A 13,272-nucleotide genomic window follows, 5' to 3' on the forward strand; every position below is an offset into this window, starting at 1 on the left:
GCGATGGGTATTGTTTGAGAATTCATTATTAGTTTCAAGTTACACTCATTATGCGCGGCTCCCTGATAATTACCCGTGACGTGGCAATGATCTCTTACAGAATCCCCATTCAGGGGTTTATTACAAACATAACAAATCGTTGACTTCTTATAGGCCCTCCAATCATCCCTCGTCATACACATGGGTTTCTTACACGATAAATTTGTCCTGATTGTTTTCTCTTCATTTTGTAGATATTCTAGGAACTTTCCCGCTGCATCAGGACCTCTGTAAATCACGGGCGGGTTTGTTTTTCCATCATACCTTACAACTATATATCCAAACCCACAAGGAATATGTTCTTGAGTTTTGTACGTAAAACTATCTTGATTGCTTCGGACTGTATTTTCTATAGGTTTGATAAGTGCTTTGAAGTCGGCATAAATTACGTACGGTACTGGCATTTGATTACAATGATGTTCAAATATGTTTTTCCCTTTTTTAAGCATATCAGTCCTGATAGCATTCTGTCCAACACCTCTGCAGTCTTCTTTATGCGCTTCTAATAGATCTTGTCTGCTGTACCCATGCAGGCATCTTTCGCAGAAATATTTCTTTTCTTTATGGGTTGTTTGATCGTATAATAGTCTGCTTAACACTCTTTATCCATGTATAATGATATTTACCATCTTTTTCGATCAGAAATGAATTGATTCTGGGGATATGTTCTGGAGCGGAGCTTATCCTGTGTACAACAATTCCTTTAGCAGAATGTCCGAAAACATTTATAGCTAAATTATTTTGCTTTTCCGCCTTATCAATTTGCGAGATTGGTGTAGGTTCGTCTATACCATCAAGGTTCAACCCATCGTTTTGGGGATAGCTAGAAGACCTATCCAGATTTTTTACTACCGGGAACAATGCAGATCTTATCATCATTCTGAAACAGTTATCGCCTTTATTTTTATCCCCCCGGCATATAATGCGGGGGGATATAGCGATCAGCCAGTCTGTCCGTCCGTCTGTCCGTCTGTCCGTCCGTAATCATTTCCTTTTCCAGGGCAGAATTCCAAAGCCATTCAGTGTATTTGATAGAAACTTGGCTAATTTATCAGGCACATACTGAAGTGGTGCCTTTTGATATTTTGGGATTTTTCTAATTTTTATTTTTTTAAATTTTTATGGAATGAAGTTAGACATAGACTCAATTGGGGATGGGGTTCGTTTCTGGGGCAGAAATCGAAAACCATTCAGTGTATTTGATCGAAACTTGGCAAAGCTATCAGGCACATACTGAAGTGGTGCCTTTTGATATTTTGGGATTTTTCTAATTTTTATTTTTAAAATCTTTTATGGAATGAAGTTGGACATAGACTCAATTAGGGATAGGGTTGGTTTCCGGGACAGAATTCGAAAACCATTCAGTGTATTTGATTGAAACTTGGCAAATCTATCAGGCATATACTGAAGTTGTGCCTTTTGCTTTATAAATTTTTATTTTTTTATGTTTCCATGGCAACAAGTTGGACTTAGGTTCTATAGGGTAGAGTTCGTTTTCCGGAGCATAACTCAAAACCTATTCAAAACTTTCTAACAAAACTTTGCATGTCTATCAGACTCTTGCTGAACTGGTGCCTTTTGCTATTTAGGAATTTTATAATTTTTTATTTTTTACGTTCCCATGGCAATAAGATGGATTTAAGTTTTAATATAGGGTGGGTTCACTTATGGAGTGAAACAAATAAACTGTTAAATATTTCCTTGCCAAACATTGCATATATATATATATATATATATATATATATATATATATATATATATATATATATATATAAAGCACATACTGAACTGGTGCCATTTGATATTAAGGAAGTTAATAAGTTTTAGAAATGTTTATTTTAGAATTTCCATTGCAGATGTTTTGAAATGGGCTAAAAGAAATGTTGGGTCACTTACCTGGTTTGGGCGGGGGATATAGATGACTTCGTGACAGTACGCTTGTTTAGTCATTGTTTCTTGTAATTTGTCATTTGTTTGCATAAAAAAAAACCCACAGAATACAGAATAGCACATTTACTTGTGGTTACTTTACAGACAGCTGCCGGGGGGATATGTCATCTTTCTGATGACTCTTGTTTACATTAATTATGGCTTTTTTCTTCTTATAATATGGGGGTAAATTTATATAAGATCCACCTTTGAAAGGCATATAATTTGCTATATCTAAACATAAACTATCGATTTTATCCACACCCCAACCCGAACCTCTATTAGTCCAGCGTTCTAAAGTTTCTTGTATCCTCTGAATTGATGTATCTAATGATGTGCTTATAGTATCGGATTCGGTTATAACTTCTTGATTGCTCTGGAAATATGGTTCGGTATATTCAGTGCTATCGTCTGCGTTACTTTTACTCAATGACATTTTAACCGTCAGCTGGTATTTTATACTATTTAAATCATCTAATTACTCGTTAATTTTGCTTGATACGATGGGCTTAACATAATTAACATCCATGTTGGAATTAATATCCATCTTCCAACCTCTTAGATATTTACCAACACCAGTTGTGGGTACAAATTTTAACTCATCAACAGTGGGTTTATTTTCATCATTGAGTTGATTATCATCTAAAAAATCGATCAATTCAGCTTTTCTCATTCGAGAATAACCTCTCAGCCCACTGTTTTTCGCTCAAGCTTTGAGTTCTTTAACGGTCTGGGGTTTGTTGTATTCCAAACCAAGTAAATCAATCAATTCAGTTTTTCTCAATAAAACCCTGTCTGATGTAAGAAGAGTGGGTCCCACAGTAAACACGCACACATGGCTTCTGACATTGAATAGATTTCCCCATGAGTGTATATCTGCACAAATTAATTGTTATACACATATCATATCATTTGTCTAAAAGGTAAATCACATCACTGGTGAGTCATAGCTGTCATTGCTATTTATAGCTCATAGCTTATGTGTAGCTAAAAATAGACAACAGTCATCGTTACATATCTGAACAGCCAGTAAGCGCTATTTATAGCTGAATTGTCATCGCTATTTATAGGTTCATTGATACGTAATAGCTAAAAATAGACAACAGTCAGCCCTACATAGCTAGACAACCAGTCAGCGTTATTTATAGATTAGCAGTCAGGGTGACATGGCTGATAGATCATGGTTTATGTGTAGTTATTGTATAACTGAAAGTGACAATGACTGATAACCCAAATATTATAAACGCTATCTCGCAGTCTTTATGAGCCTCTGACGGTGTATAAAACTGACTTATTGTTGGTCTCGGTATTGGGTCAAGTTTCTTTCCATAAACAAGGAAGTATTCGTGCATGGCAGATTCAACATCCTTAAACGTTTGAATTGAATGTCCTTGTTTACGCAGTTCTTCATTAATAAAATCTAATCTCAACATCCTCTGTCTGGCCAATTGTGACTGGGCTGCTTCGAGTTGTTCTAATGCTTTATTATGTCGTTTATGCTCCTCTTCAACTTCTTTAGTGTTTGATTCCCTCAGAGTAGAAAATAAATAATTACTCCCCGAAAAAGCTAGAGCATGAACAATAGCTCCACCGACCATCATCGCAATTGTTCCATATTTATATGAATATAAAATATTCAAATGTGTAATTACTTCATTATGTCTTCTGGGATAAGCCCTTGTTTGATGAGCATATCTTTTGTTGCCATTGCCAATCCAATATCAAGAACCATCATACCGATATCATAACCATTAAAATCTAGCTTGGGTGGTGTGGCTTTAGTAATCATTTTAGCTATACGGGCATAGCCAATGGCCAAGCCGCTGACCACTGCTGAATGATACGTTGCTTTTACCAACATTTTACCGTCTGAAACTGGAGTAGTCATTATAACATTATATGAGGGCTTACCTCTAATTGAACTTCTTGTGTAATCGAGGGGGACGTTTTCTCTTCTCCGGTCTTATAAAACAACCTTACCACCGCTATAGCAACAACTCCTAGTGCATAGGGAGCCCAAGTTTTAATCGGACGACTATGTTCAATATTTGAATTATGCATTAGTTTCGCCTTCCTCGCTAGCCCACCCTTTCTCCCAGCTGCGATTTTCAAAGGATTCTTTGTCACTCTGGCTTGTGATTTTGCAATCGCTGGTATTTCCTCATTCACTTGTTATGATTTCAAAATCGGGGTTATTACCTCGTTCACTTGTTGTGATTGTGATTCCACAATCTGTGATACAATCGGGGTTTGTACTTGTTGCGTCTCCACAATCTGTGGTGTCACTTGAGTCTCAATTATTAGTAAGTGGGCACTTATGTTTAAATTGACAATACCTAGCCGTTATTAAAGCGGTTGTCACCGGAGCTAAGAACATTCCGTATCTATGATAAAACTCACAGCTCACTGCGCTTATAGTGTGTTCGATGAATGGGTCTTTCTCGAGAGATTCGCATAAATACGGGCGATGTTTTGTCGGGATACGGAGAAACGTACTAGCTACGACTGTGTATAGTTGTAACATAGCCGAACCTATTGTTTTAGTCATGGTAGCTCCCAGTCTAGACTCCTAACGCGCGTACAGTTTTTATACCCCGCCGGGCCAGAATGGCCGAAGGGGGATTATGTCATGGCGCAGTCCGTCCGTCTGTCTGTCTGTCTGAATCGTTTCCGGAGCAGAACTCGAAAACCGTTAAATATTTCTTCATCAAACTTTGCAGTTATATCACTTAAGTGGTGAAGTTGTGCCTTTTGCTATTTTGGAATTTTTCCAATTTTTCTATTTTCCAATTTTCATAAAAGCATGCTGGACACGGGCTAACTTTGTGAGTGATGTTTGTTTCCGGAGCAGAAATCCGAAACTGTTAAAAATTTCTTCATCAAACTTTGCATTGATATCACTTAAGTGGTGAAGTTGTTCCTTTTGCTATTTTGGAATTTTAGAAATTTCTATTTTTTACGTTTCCATGGCAACAAGTTGGACTTAGGTTCTATAAAGGGTGGTGTTCATTTCTGGAGCGTAACTCAAAAACCGTTAAATACTGTCTTACAAAACTTTGCATGTCTACCAGGCACATACTGAACTGGTGCCTTTTGCTGTTATTTTTTATGTTTCCATGGCAACAAGTTGGATTTAAGTTTTAATATAGGGTGGGTTCACTTATGGAGTATAACAAATAAACTGTTAAATATTTCCTTGCCAAACATTGCATGTCTATATATATATATATATAAAGCACATACTGAACTGGTGCCATTTGATATTCAGGAGTTTTAGAAATGTTTATTTTAGAATTTCCATTGCAGCTATTTTGACATTGGCTAAGAGAAATGTTTGGTCAAACCTGGTTTGGGACCATAATGTGTTAAAATGGGTGGGGGATATAGATGACTTTGTTGACTTTACGCTTGTTTAGTTATTGTTCCTTGTAACTTGTCATTTGTTTGCATAAAAAAACAACACAGAAACACACTTGTTTTACTTTCCATTTCATATGGATGAGACCATGGTGGATCTTTTGTGGGTAAACAATGTATGCTTCTTCAAGAACATTCAACTCTTGACTCATTACATACAGAATTGCACATTTACTTGTTGCTACTTTACAGACAGCTACCGGGGGGACATGTCATCTTTCTGATGACTCTTGTTTCTGATGACATAAACAGTGTTTCCGTTCTCCGGTATATGCCGGCTTTTGGCCGGTAAAAAAAGGCAAAGACCGGTAAATGTTTAGTGTGACGGTCCCAGTGTCCGGTAGAAAGAATGTAAGAAAAAAATAACTTCAACTGAGTCTCTGTCTTCAACAAGGTGTTAAAACTTTGTTCACTCAACTCTAAAATCAGTCCGTGTTTCTCTTCCACACAGAAAGGAATTCCCAGTTTTCTAAAAATAAACTGGACTCGACTCGTTTCATTTCATTCAGATTGCATCTTTATAACTTTGGTATCTAGACACAACAAAGCTATAGTAATCAAGTAACAGATTTAATCGATATTTTCCGAATGATTTCAGAACCATATGCACACACATGCGCAGTGATGACTTCACATTGCACCATTGCCATTGCCATATTTGCATATCACTATCACGTGACTGAACTTTTTTTGTGTATTTGTTAACAAACACGCTTATTCTGGAAACAGAACAGACTGGCCTTATGCAAGCCTTTGGTTAGCTTTAGATATTGTTTTTTTAAAAATAATATAGATCTAGATATGCTACCACAAAAGCGAAAAGTGCATGACAAAACATTTTTGGGCTCTATGTGCTGTCATCGACACCTACGGAGAGCTATTGCAATGCGGTCACTTTAATGTGTAAATATGTATTGTCATGCAACTCACTGTCGCAGTTGTAGTATGTATATAATTATGCAAAACAATATGTAAAGCGCCCCCAAATACTTGCATTAGTCTGTTCCTTTCCATTTCTGAAAAAGCATGTTGGTTTACAAACAAGAGAAAAGTCCAGTGACGTGATATGCAAATTAGCCTGTGGCAGTGGAGCTATGCTAAGTCACCACTGCGCCGGAGTGGGATCCAATGTGAACAAAGAATAAATATGCAAATAGTAATAGTTTTTCATGTTTCATGATATTTTCTCAATGAAACTTACTTACACAATCTAAGACATATGTTTATCTAAATAGATAGGCTCGTCAAAAATGAAATAGATAAAATACACAATATTTCAGAAAGACAATCTGAATCTCGGCATGATAAGTCAACCTGCGACTCATTGCAAAGATTGCTAAAAACACCAGGAGAAACTGAGCAATCGTTTATTGACAACATCACAAACGGCGTATTTCGTGGTGTGAAAGTTGCAGATGCACGTTCGGTGCAGGCTTTTCAAAATTCACGTGCAGACTTCATCGATATATTTTGCAGTACACAACATGCCAGATTTCCTGAAGACAGTCTGTCTACCCTTACTTGTCTTGACAAAAAAACCAATCTCACTTCCCAGATTTACGCGAAGAATTGAATAACTATAGAATAGATTCCCAAAATAAGCTGATTACCCATTTCAGTCCTGTGATTGGTCCAATAGATAATGACGTCACATATATCATAGATGGCGACCGGGCCAATCGTGATTTCGCCAGCTACAAAACTACAGTTGTGGGACTTGGTACACACACACTTCAACAGAATTGTCGAGTTATCATGGCTGATTATGAGGATATTTATCCAGATTTTGCTGTTATCGCAGCTGTAGCCATGACGATACCTGTCAGCAACGTACCAACCGAACGAGGCTTCAGTCTACAAAACCGCATTCATACTGCAAGTCGTAACCGACTTTGCCAGCGAAGATTAAATGATCTTGAACATGCATTCTGGTGAAAAAACACCTTCCTGCAGCAAATCTACAGTTCAGAAATAAAAAAGAGAAAACTCTGATCAAAAGGTATGTTTTTACACTGTAAGATTGGGGACCGTCCGAAAATGATAAGGACTGGTATATGTTTAGTCGGCCGGTCAGATGACTGGCGGACAAAAAAGCTAACAGAAACACTGGACTTTGTTGAGAATTTATTGAAAATCACACCTAAAGGTATGCCCTCCACCGTACTGTCCAATAAAGAGGCATTAAGGAGTAATGCAGGATAAGTTTTAAAAATCTAGTAAAATCTAGATATTTTTTATATTTGTATACTTATCCTGCATTGCTTGGTCTAAAGTGGCCCACCCATCGCAGAGCTGCCTCCCCACGATGCGTTGAGATGTTCCGTATTAGTAGTTATGTGCTGTTCATTTACGTCATCACTTCCGTGGTCATGTTATACATGTAGCTGTGTGATGGGATTAGCCACACAACTAGTTGGAACAACTTCTTCTTCAGCAAGGTGAACTCCCTGTCAATCTGAAGCTCAGGGTAAACACAAATTTCAACATTCATTTTGGACAGGTCAGCAAAATTGCATAATTTAAAAAAAAATTAATTTGATGAAGCATCACTGTTCTTCTTATACAGGTGGTGTGCGAGAGGCTCTTTTTGGAGATGAATATTATCACGTCATGTGGGCAAAAAGAACTGGATTTGCCAAAGTTGCTTTGCAAGCTAACGTAGTAAGTATTTTTGATAGCAGATATGATACTTGGAAACTTCAGAGTGAGTATAAGTCTGCAGTCTGTGAGGAAGGTCTCATTGGAGAAAAAATATCAAATTGACACAACTTTGGACAACATATTTTGTTATCAAACATGTATTTGTACATTGTACATTGTACATTTGGACATTTGTACAGTTGTACATTTGTACATTGCCACTCCATCCTCTCATGAACTAATCCTGCAATGACAACAATATGTTCATGCACCTGCTCCTGGCCAAAAGGCCATATTGTTCTTCCTTCATCAGGCATTTTGAAATACATTAATTGTAACTCCACCTCTAGAATACAAAAGCCTTATTCTCATGTCAAGGAGACTTACAGGAGTCTGTGTTTTGTTCACTGGGTTACTCCCCTATCTTAATTTGTTTATTTTGATATTTGAGTAAGGCTACTACACCAAGACATGACAGGGTGTTCTATGTGTACATGTCTACCAAGGATTATCTTCTCACCTGTACCAAGTGTAGTGACAAGGAGTGATATGATATAACTAAGTCACGATACAATACATATTGCGATGTGCATATTTACATCAAATCACATGGAAACTTCATCACAATAAAAGGGGACAGGGGTAGGTTGCTGGGATGTTTGACTTGTCTGTGTCAGTTGTACAAGGGTAGGTTGCTGGGATGTTTGACTTGTCTGTGTCAGTTGTACAAGGGTAAGTTGCTGTGATGTTTGACTTGTCTGTGTTAGTTGTACAAGGGTAAGTTGCTGGGCTGTTTGACTTGTCTGTGTCAGTTGTACAAGGGTAAGTTGCTGTGATGTTTGACTTGTCTATGTCAGTTGTACAAGGGTAAGTTGCTAGGATGTTTGACTTGTCTGTGTCAGTTGTACAAGGGTAAGTTGCTGTGATGTTTGACTTGTCTATGTCAGTTGTACAAGGGTAAGTTGCTAGGATGTTTGACTTGTCTGTGTCAGTTGTACAAGGGTAAGTTGCTGGGATGTTTGACTTGTCTGTGTCAGTTGTACAAGGGTAAGTTGCTGGGCTGTTTGACTTGTCTGTGTCAGTTGTACAAGGGTAAGTTGCTGTGATGTTTGACTTGTCTATGTCAGTTGTACAAGGGTAAGTTGCTAGGATGTTTGACTTGTCTGTGTCAGTTGTACAAGGGTAAGTTGCTGGGATGTTTGACTTGTCTGTGTCAGTTGTACAAGGGTAAGTTGCTGGGATGTTTGACCTGTCTGTGTCAGTTGTACAAGGGTAAGTTGCTGTGATGTTTGACTTGTCTATGTCAGTTGTAGTAGGGTAAGTTGCTGTGATGTTTGACTTGTCTATGTCAGTTGTACAAGGGTAAGTTGCTGGGCTGTTTGACTTGTCTATGTCGGTTGTATTTTGGAGTTCAAGTGATAGACTACATTGAACTACAGTTAACCTTCTCATCTCTTTCAATCTTAATAATGTCATTTTAATCAGTAGCAAACATTCATGTATCATTGTGAATTGAGATATGCAGTAAATAGGTGGTGTGCTCAGTGACATGTGTTTCCTTTAATTCAATTATTTAGACACATTTTCATAGTTTCCTTTCCTCTGCCCATTGAAATAGCTGTCTTATTTTACAACCAGACTATACACGGGATTCTACACAGGCCTCTTTTGGTTGTTGTCATTCTAATCTGTACATAATGCCTTCAGCAGGGAACTAGCCTTTGACAGATTATACAAGCAAACTGGCAAGCAATACTTATTGTTTGCAATAACTTGGTATTTGTGTGCTGCTTAGGATGATTCAGTACTTTAGTAGTTAAACAATGTAGACAATGTTATTTAAGAGATTGTTTTTCATAGTTGGATTGACAATAATTACTTTAAGGTTCATTTCCTTTGACACCCTATATTAAAAGTCCCAGCTTACTTGACATTAATATATTAACTGCTTTTTCAATAGAAATATTTATTGCAATTTTTTGGCTCATACAAAGTAATTTTGGTTTTATGCTGAATTGACTTAGAACATTGGGATGCTATTTTATGTATTAAAGGGCAGGTAAATGATGTCTTTGGGGTAGAAATAGACCTAAAGAGACGTCATTACCAAAAAGAGGAAGTGACGTCAGAACAGGTAATCGGTATTATAACTTACCGGGGGTATATATCCAGGTTCATTATGGTCAAAATCAGCAAATATAACGGTAAATCTAGTGATAATATCGCATATTTGACTGATTATCGACTTAGTTTCTGATTTTTAAGTCATCAAGGGGAATTTCAGAGGAAATTATCTCAGTAGGATTAGAATCAGTACAATATAGTTTCCAGAAGAGGATTGCTGTCAATTACACAGGGAGTTACTAGAGGCGGATCCCACCGGGGTCCCTTTGGTATATTCTGGCAGAGATGTAATCGAGGTAGAAGTTCTGTAAGAATTATCGAACAATAGTTATCATTGCTTATAATTCTAAGAATACTACCTCTATTACTCCCTCCCACCTCCCCAATTCATCTGCTTTTAGTAGGAGATGAGGGAAAAAAGTGAGGCTGCCGCCATTATGACATCATGGCCTGGGTCGTTGCGAGACTACTTGGCGACAACTAGTTGTGTGTAATTGACAGTGAAAAGGACGTCTGTTGAAAATCTGAAAATTTTAATTAGTGTGATTGAAGCCAAAATAAAGGATTTACCGTATTTTCTTGAGTATAGTGCGCACTTTTTTTCGAAAAAACACAGCTGTGTAGGAGGGGGTGCGCATTATACACGAATTATGAGTTTGGATGTTTTTTTCCCCCATGGAAAGACATTACCGTGAGCACGAAACACCGGAAATACCATGTCAACAAATCCATACTGAAGTACACAAAATAATCATGTAATTACACTGTCTGGCTATAAAAAGTGTTCTTTGTATATCTGGACTTATGTTTGTAACTTATTTCATTGATTTTATTCAAAATTCCTTATAATATTGTTTTTATTAATTTCTGCGAAATCGTGTGTGAAGCGATCGGAAGATCGCACAACTCACCGTTATTAACAGCAACCACGGTCAGAATATCGCTATTGACGCCTTGAAACAAACTTTAGTTGACAGAGAATGGACACATATATCATAAATGACATACTTTGACTCGTTAAAAGTCATATTTGTTTTTGTTCGACGATTCTATGTCAACATGAAATTCTCGCTATCACGTGATTACGTGCGCGTGAGCCTTGACGGTGACTGGTCAGACATGTTCCATGTAAAAAATAATACCCGGGAATAGCGATCAGCTGCTTCGCTTAGGGTTATTATTATTTTAAATATGTTTAGTAAAGGTTGCATATAACTAAGAAAATAATGGAATATATTATTCCTGATAAATAAAATAGTTTCAGATACAAATGTTGCCGATCCTTGCATTAAAAATCTTATAAAGTTATATCATTTGGTGGGTCTTGACCGAATCACCGGTCGATTCCAAGAAAACGTGTGTACAGCTGATTGCTGTTTCCAGCTTAGTTTACGAGAAAATACGCAAGGTAATCTTAATCCCTAAATATAAAACAATGCCTAGCAGAACAATAAATACTATTTAATCGGTAAATAAACATGTTTGGTAATTTTTTTATCTCAAATTTCGAATTTGTACTGACGAAGTTTCTCATCACCCGTTCGTTTGCCGGACTTCGCTGAAAGGGTACGGTGTAATTTTTTTCTGCGCATAATATTCAAATTTCTTTTTTTTCAAAATATTGAACCCGCTAGAGGGGGGTGCGCATTATACACGGGTGCGCACTATACTCAAGAAAATACGGTATGGTAGTATTCTTAAAATTATTAACAATGATAACTATTGTTCGATGATTGTGGGTTCGAATTCCGGTTCGCCCCGATATGTTTCTCGGTTTGTCAGCACCATACCCGGGGTCGTGGGTTTCACCGAAGTGATAAACGTATGGGACCTGCATCACTTCGGGCTTTCCTCCCACGTTAAGCTGACATGCCATGATATAACTGGAATACTGTTAAAAGCGGCGTTAAACCCAACTCACTCACTCACTCACCGATCAACACAACAGCAAACTCTTCGTTCATCAAATCATTTATATGCAGTAAAATAATTTCCCAAATATATTTAATCAACATGATTAATATTGGTTTCAATTCATTTCCTGTTTTACATCTTGAACCATGTTTTGGACTACTATGCGATTACCTCCCTTACATACTGAATTTGGTAAACTATGTCTTTCCACTTGGTCAAGACGCATGTTGCTTCTGATGAAAAAGTATTATAACTGAATAACTAACATCATATTGAGAATGCGAATTCCCTTACTATTGTATGCGGGGAACTAAACGTGCCTATCTTGATATGAAGAAATAATTCAAATAATAAATTTCGGGGAACAAAACGTGGATCTCTTCTAAAAAAAGATGAAGAAATATAAATGTGACAAAATTAACTAAATATGATTCTCACAATCTTTTGCTATCAACCTATTAGCCCTATTTTGGCTAGCATTGTTTTGTCCTATTGCGACATCCTATCTTAAATAACATGTTCTACTATGTCCTACCTTGACAAGCTATAAAACGAAATTGTTCAATGTACGTCCTATCGCAATGACATATCAAACCAATCTGACGAATGAACGTTCTATCGAGCCGAGCTATCAAACCAAAGTGAACTTAACTGAAGTAAGTCTGATTTACCTCGTTTTGCACGTGCTTGGACAGCATGTGCCATGTCATACTTTTGTTTTATCCGAGAAGCAAGATGCTTTCCCGCTACCTGTTCCAGCTTAATATGTCTTCACACCATACCCCCTTCCATGATTGACTTCTGTCAATCATAGATTGTAAACTATCATCCTGAAATCTAATCAAGACCATTTGTTTCACTTGAAGATGTCCATTGAACATACTTTGTTTGCTGGTCTTTTCACTACTGACTGTCTTGTCTTAACATCAACAACAGGAACATGGCCATCTTTTCCTGGATAGACCTTCAATATTTTGCCAAGTTGCCTGTTTCCACGAGGCGTGTTGGGAGATATTACTAAGACAACATCTCCAACTTGTAAATCCCTCTGAGGAGTGTGCCATTTTCTTCTGGTGTTGAGGCTTAGTAACCATTCTCTTATCCACCAGCACCAAAGGGACGAACCAATTCTTGAAATCTTCTCCACTGCTTTCGTGGATAGAATTCTGTTGTGTCAACTGTGTCAGGTGCGAACACGCCACCAATCTG

General features: G+C 37.4%; 1 protein-coding gene across 14 annotated transcripts in view; it reads left to right on the forward strand.

Moving 5' to 3' along the window:
• LOC124127664 (transmembrane protein 68-like) overlaps positions 1-13,272 on the forward strand; it is a 107,134-nt gene that overhangs the window by 73,316 nt on the left and 20,546 nt on the right. For all 14 annotated transcript variants that reach the window (XR_007222222.1, XR_007222224.1, XR_007222217.1 and 11 more), the window contains one exon: positions 7,952-8,046. Coding sequence is in view for 4 of the 14 variants with exons in the window: in XM_048399813.1 (XP_048255770.1) it covers positions 7,952-8,046 (95 nt within the window). In the remaining 10 variants the exon portion in view is untranslated. The remainder of the gene's footprint in view (positions 1-7,951; positions 8,047-13,272) is intronic.

This window comes from Haliotis rufescens, unplaced genomic scaffold (genome assembly GCF_023055435.1).
Source record: "Haliotis rufescens isolate VD_foot unplaced genomic scaffold, xgHalRufe1.0.p SCAF_2, whole genome shotgun sequence".
Taxonomy (NCBI): Eukaryota; Metazoa; Mollusca; class Gastropoda; order Lepetellida; family Haliotidae; genus Haliotis; species Haliotis rufescens.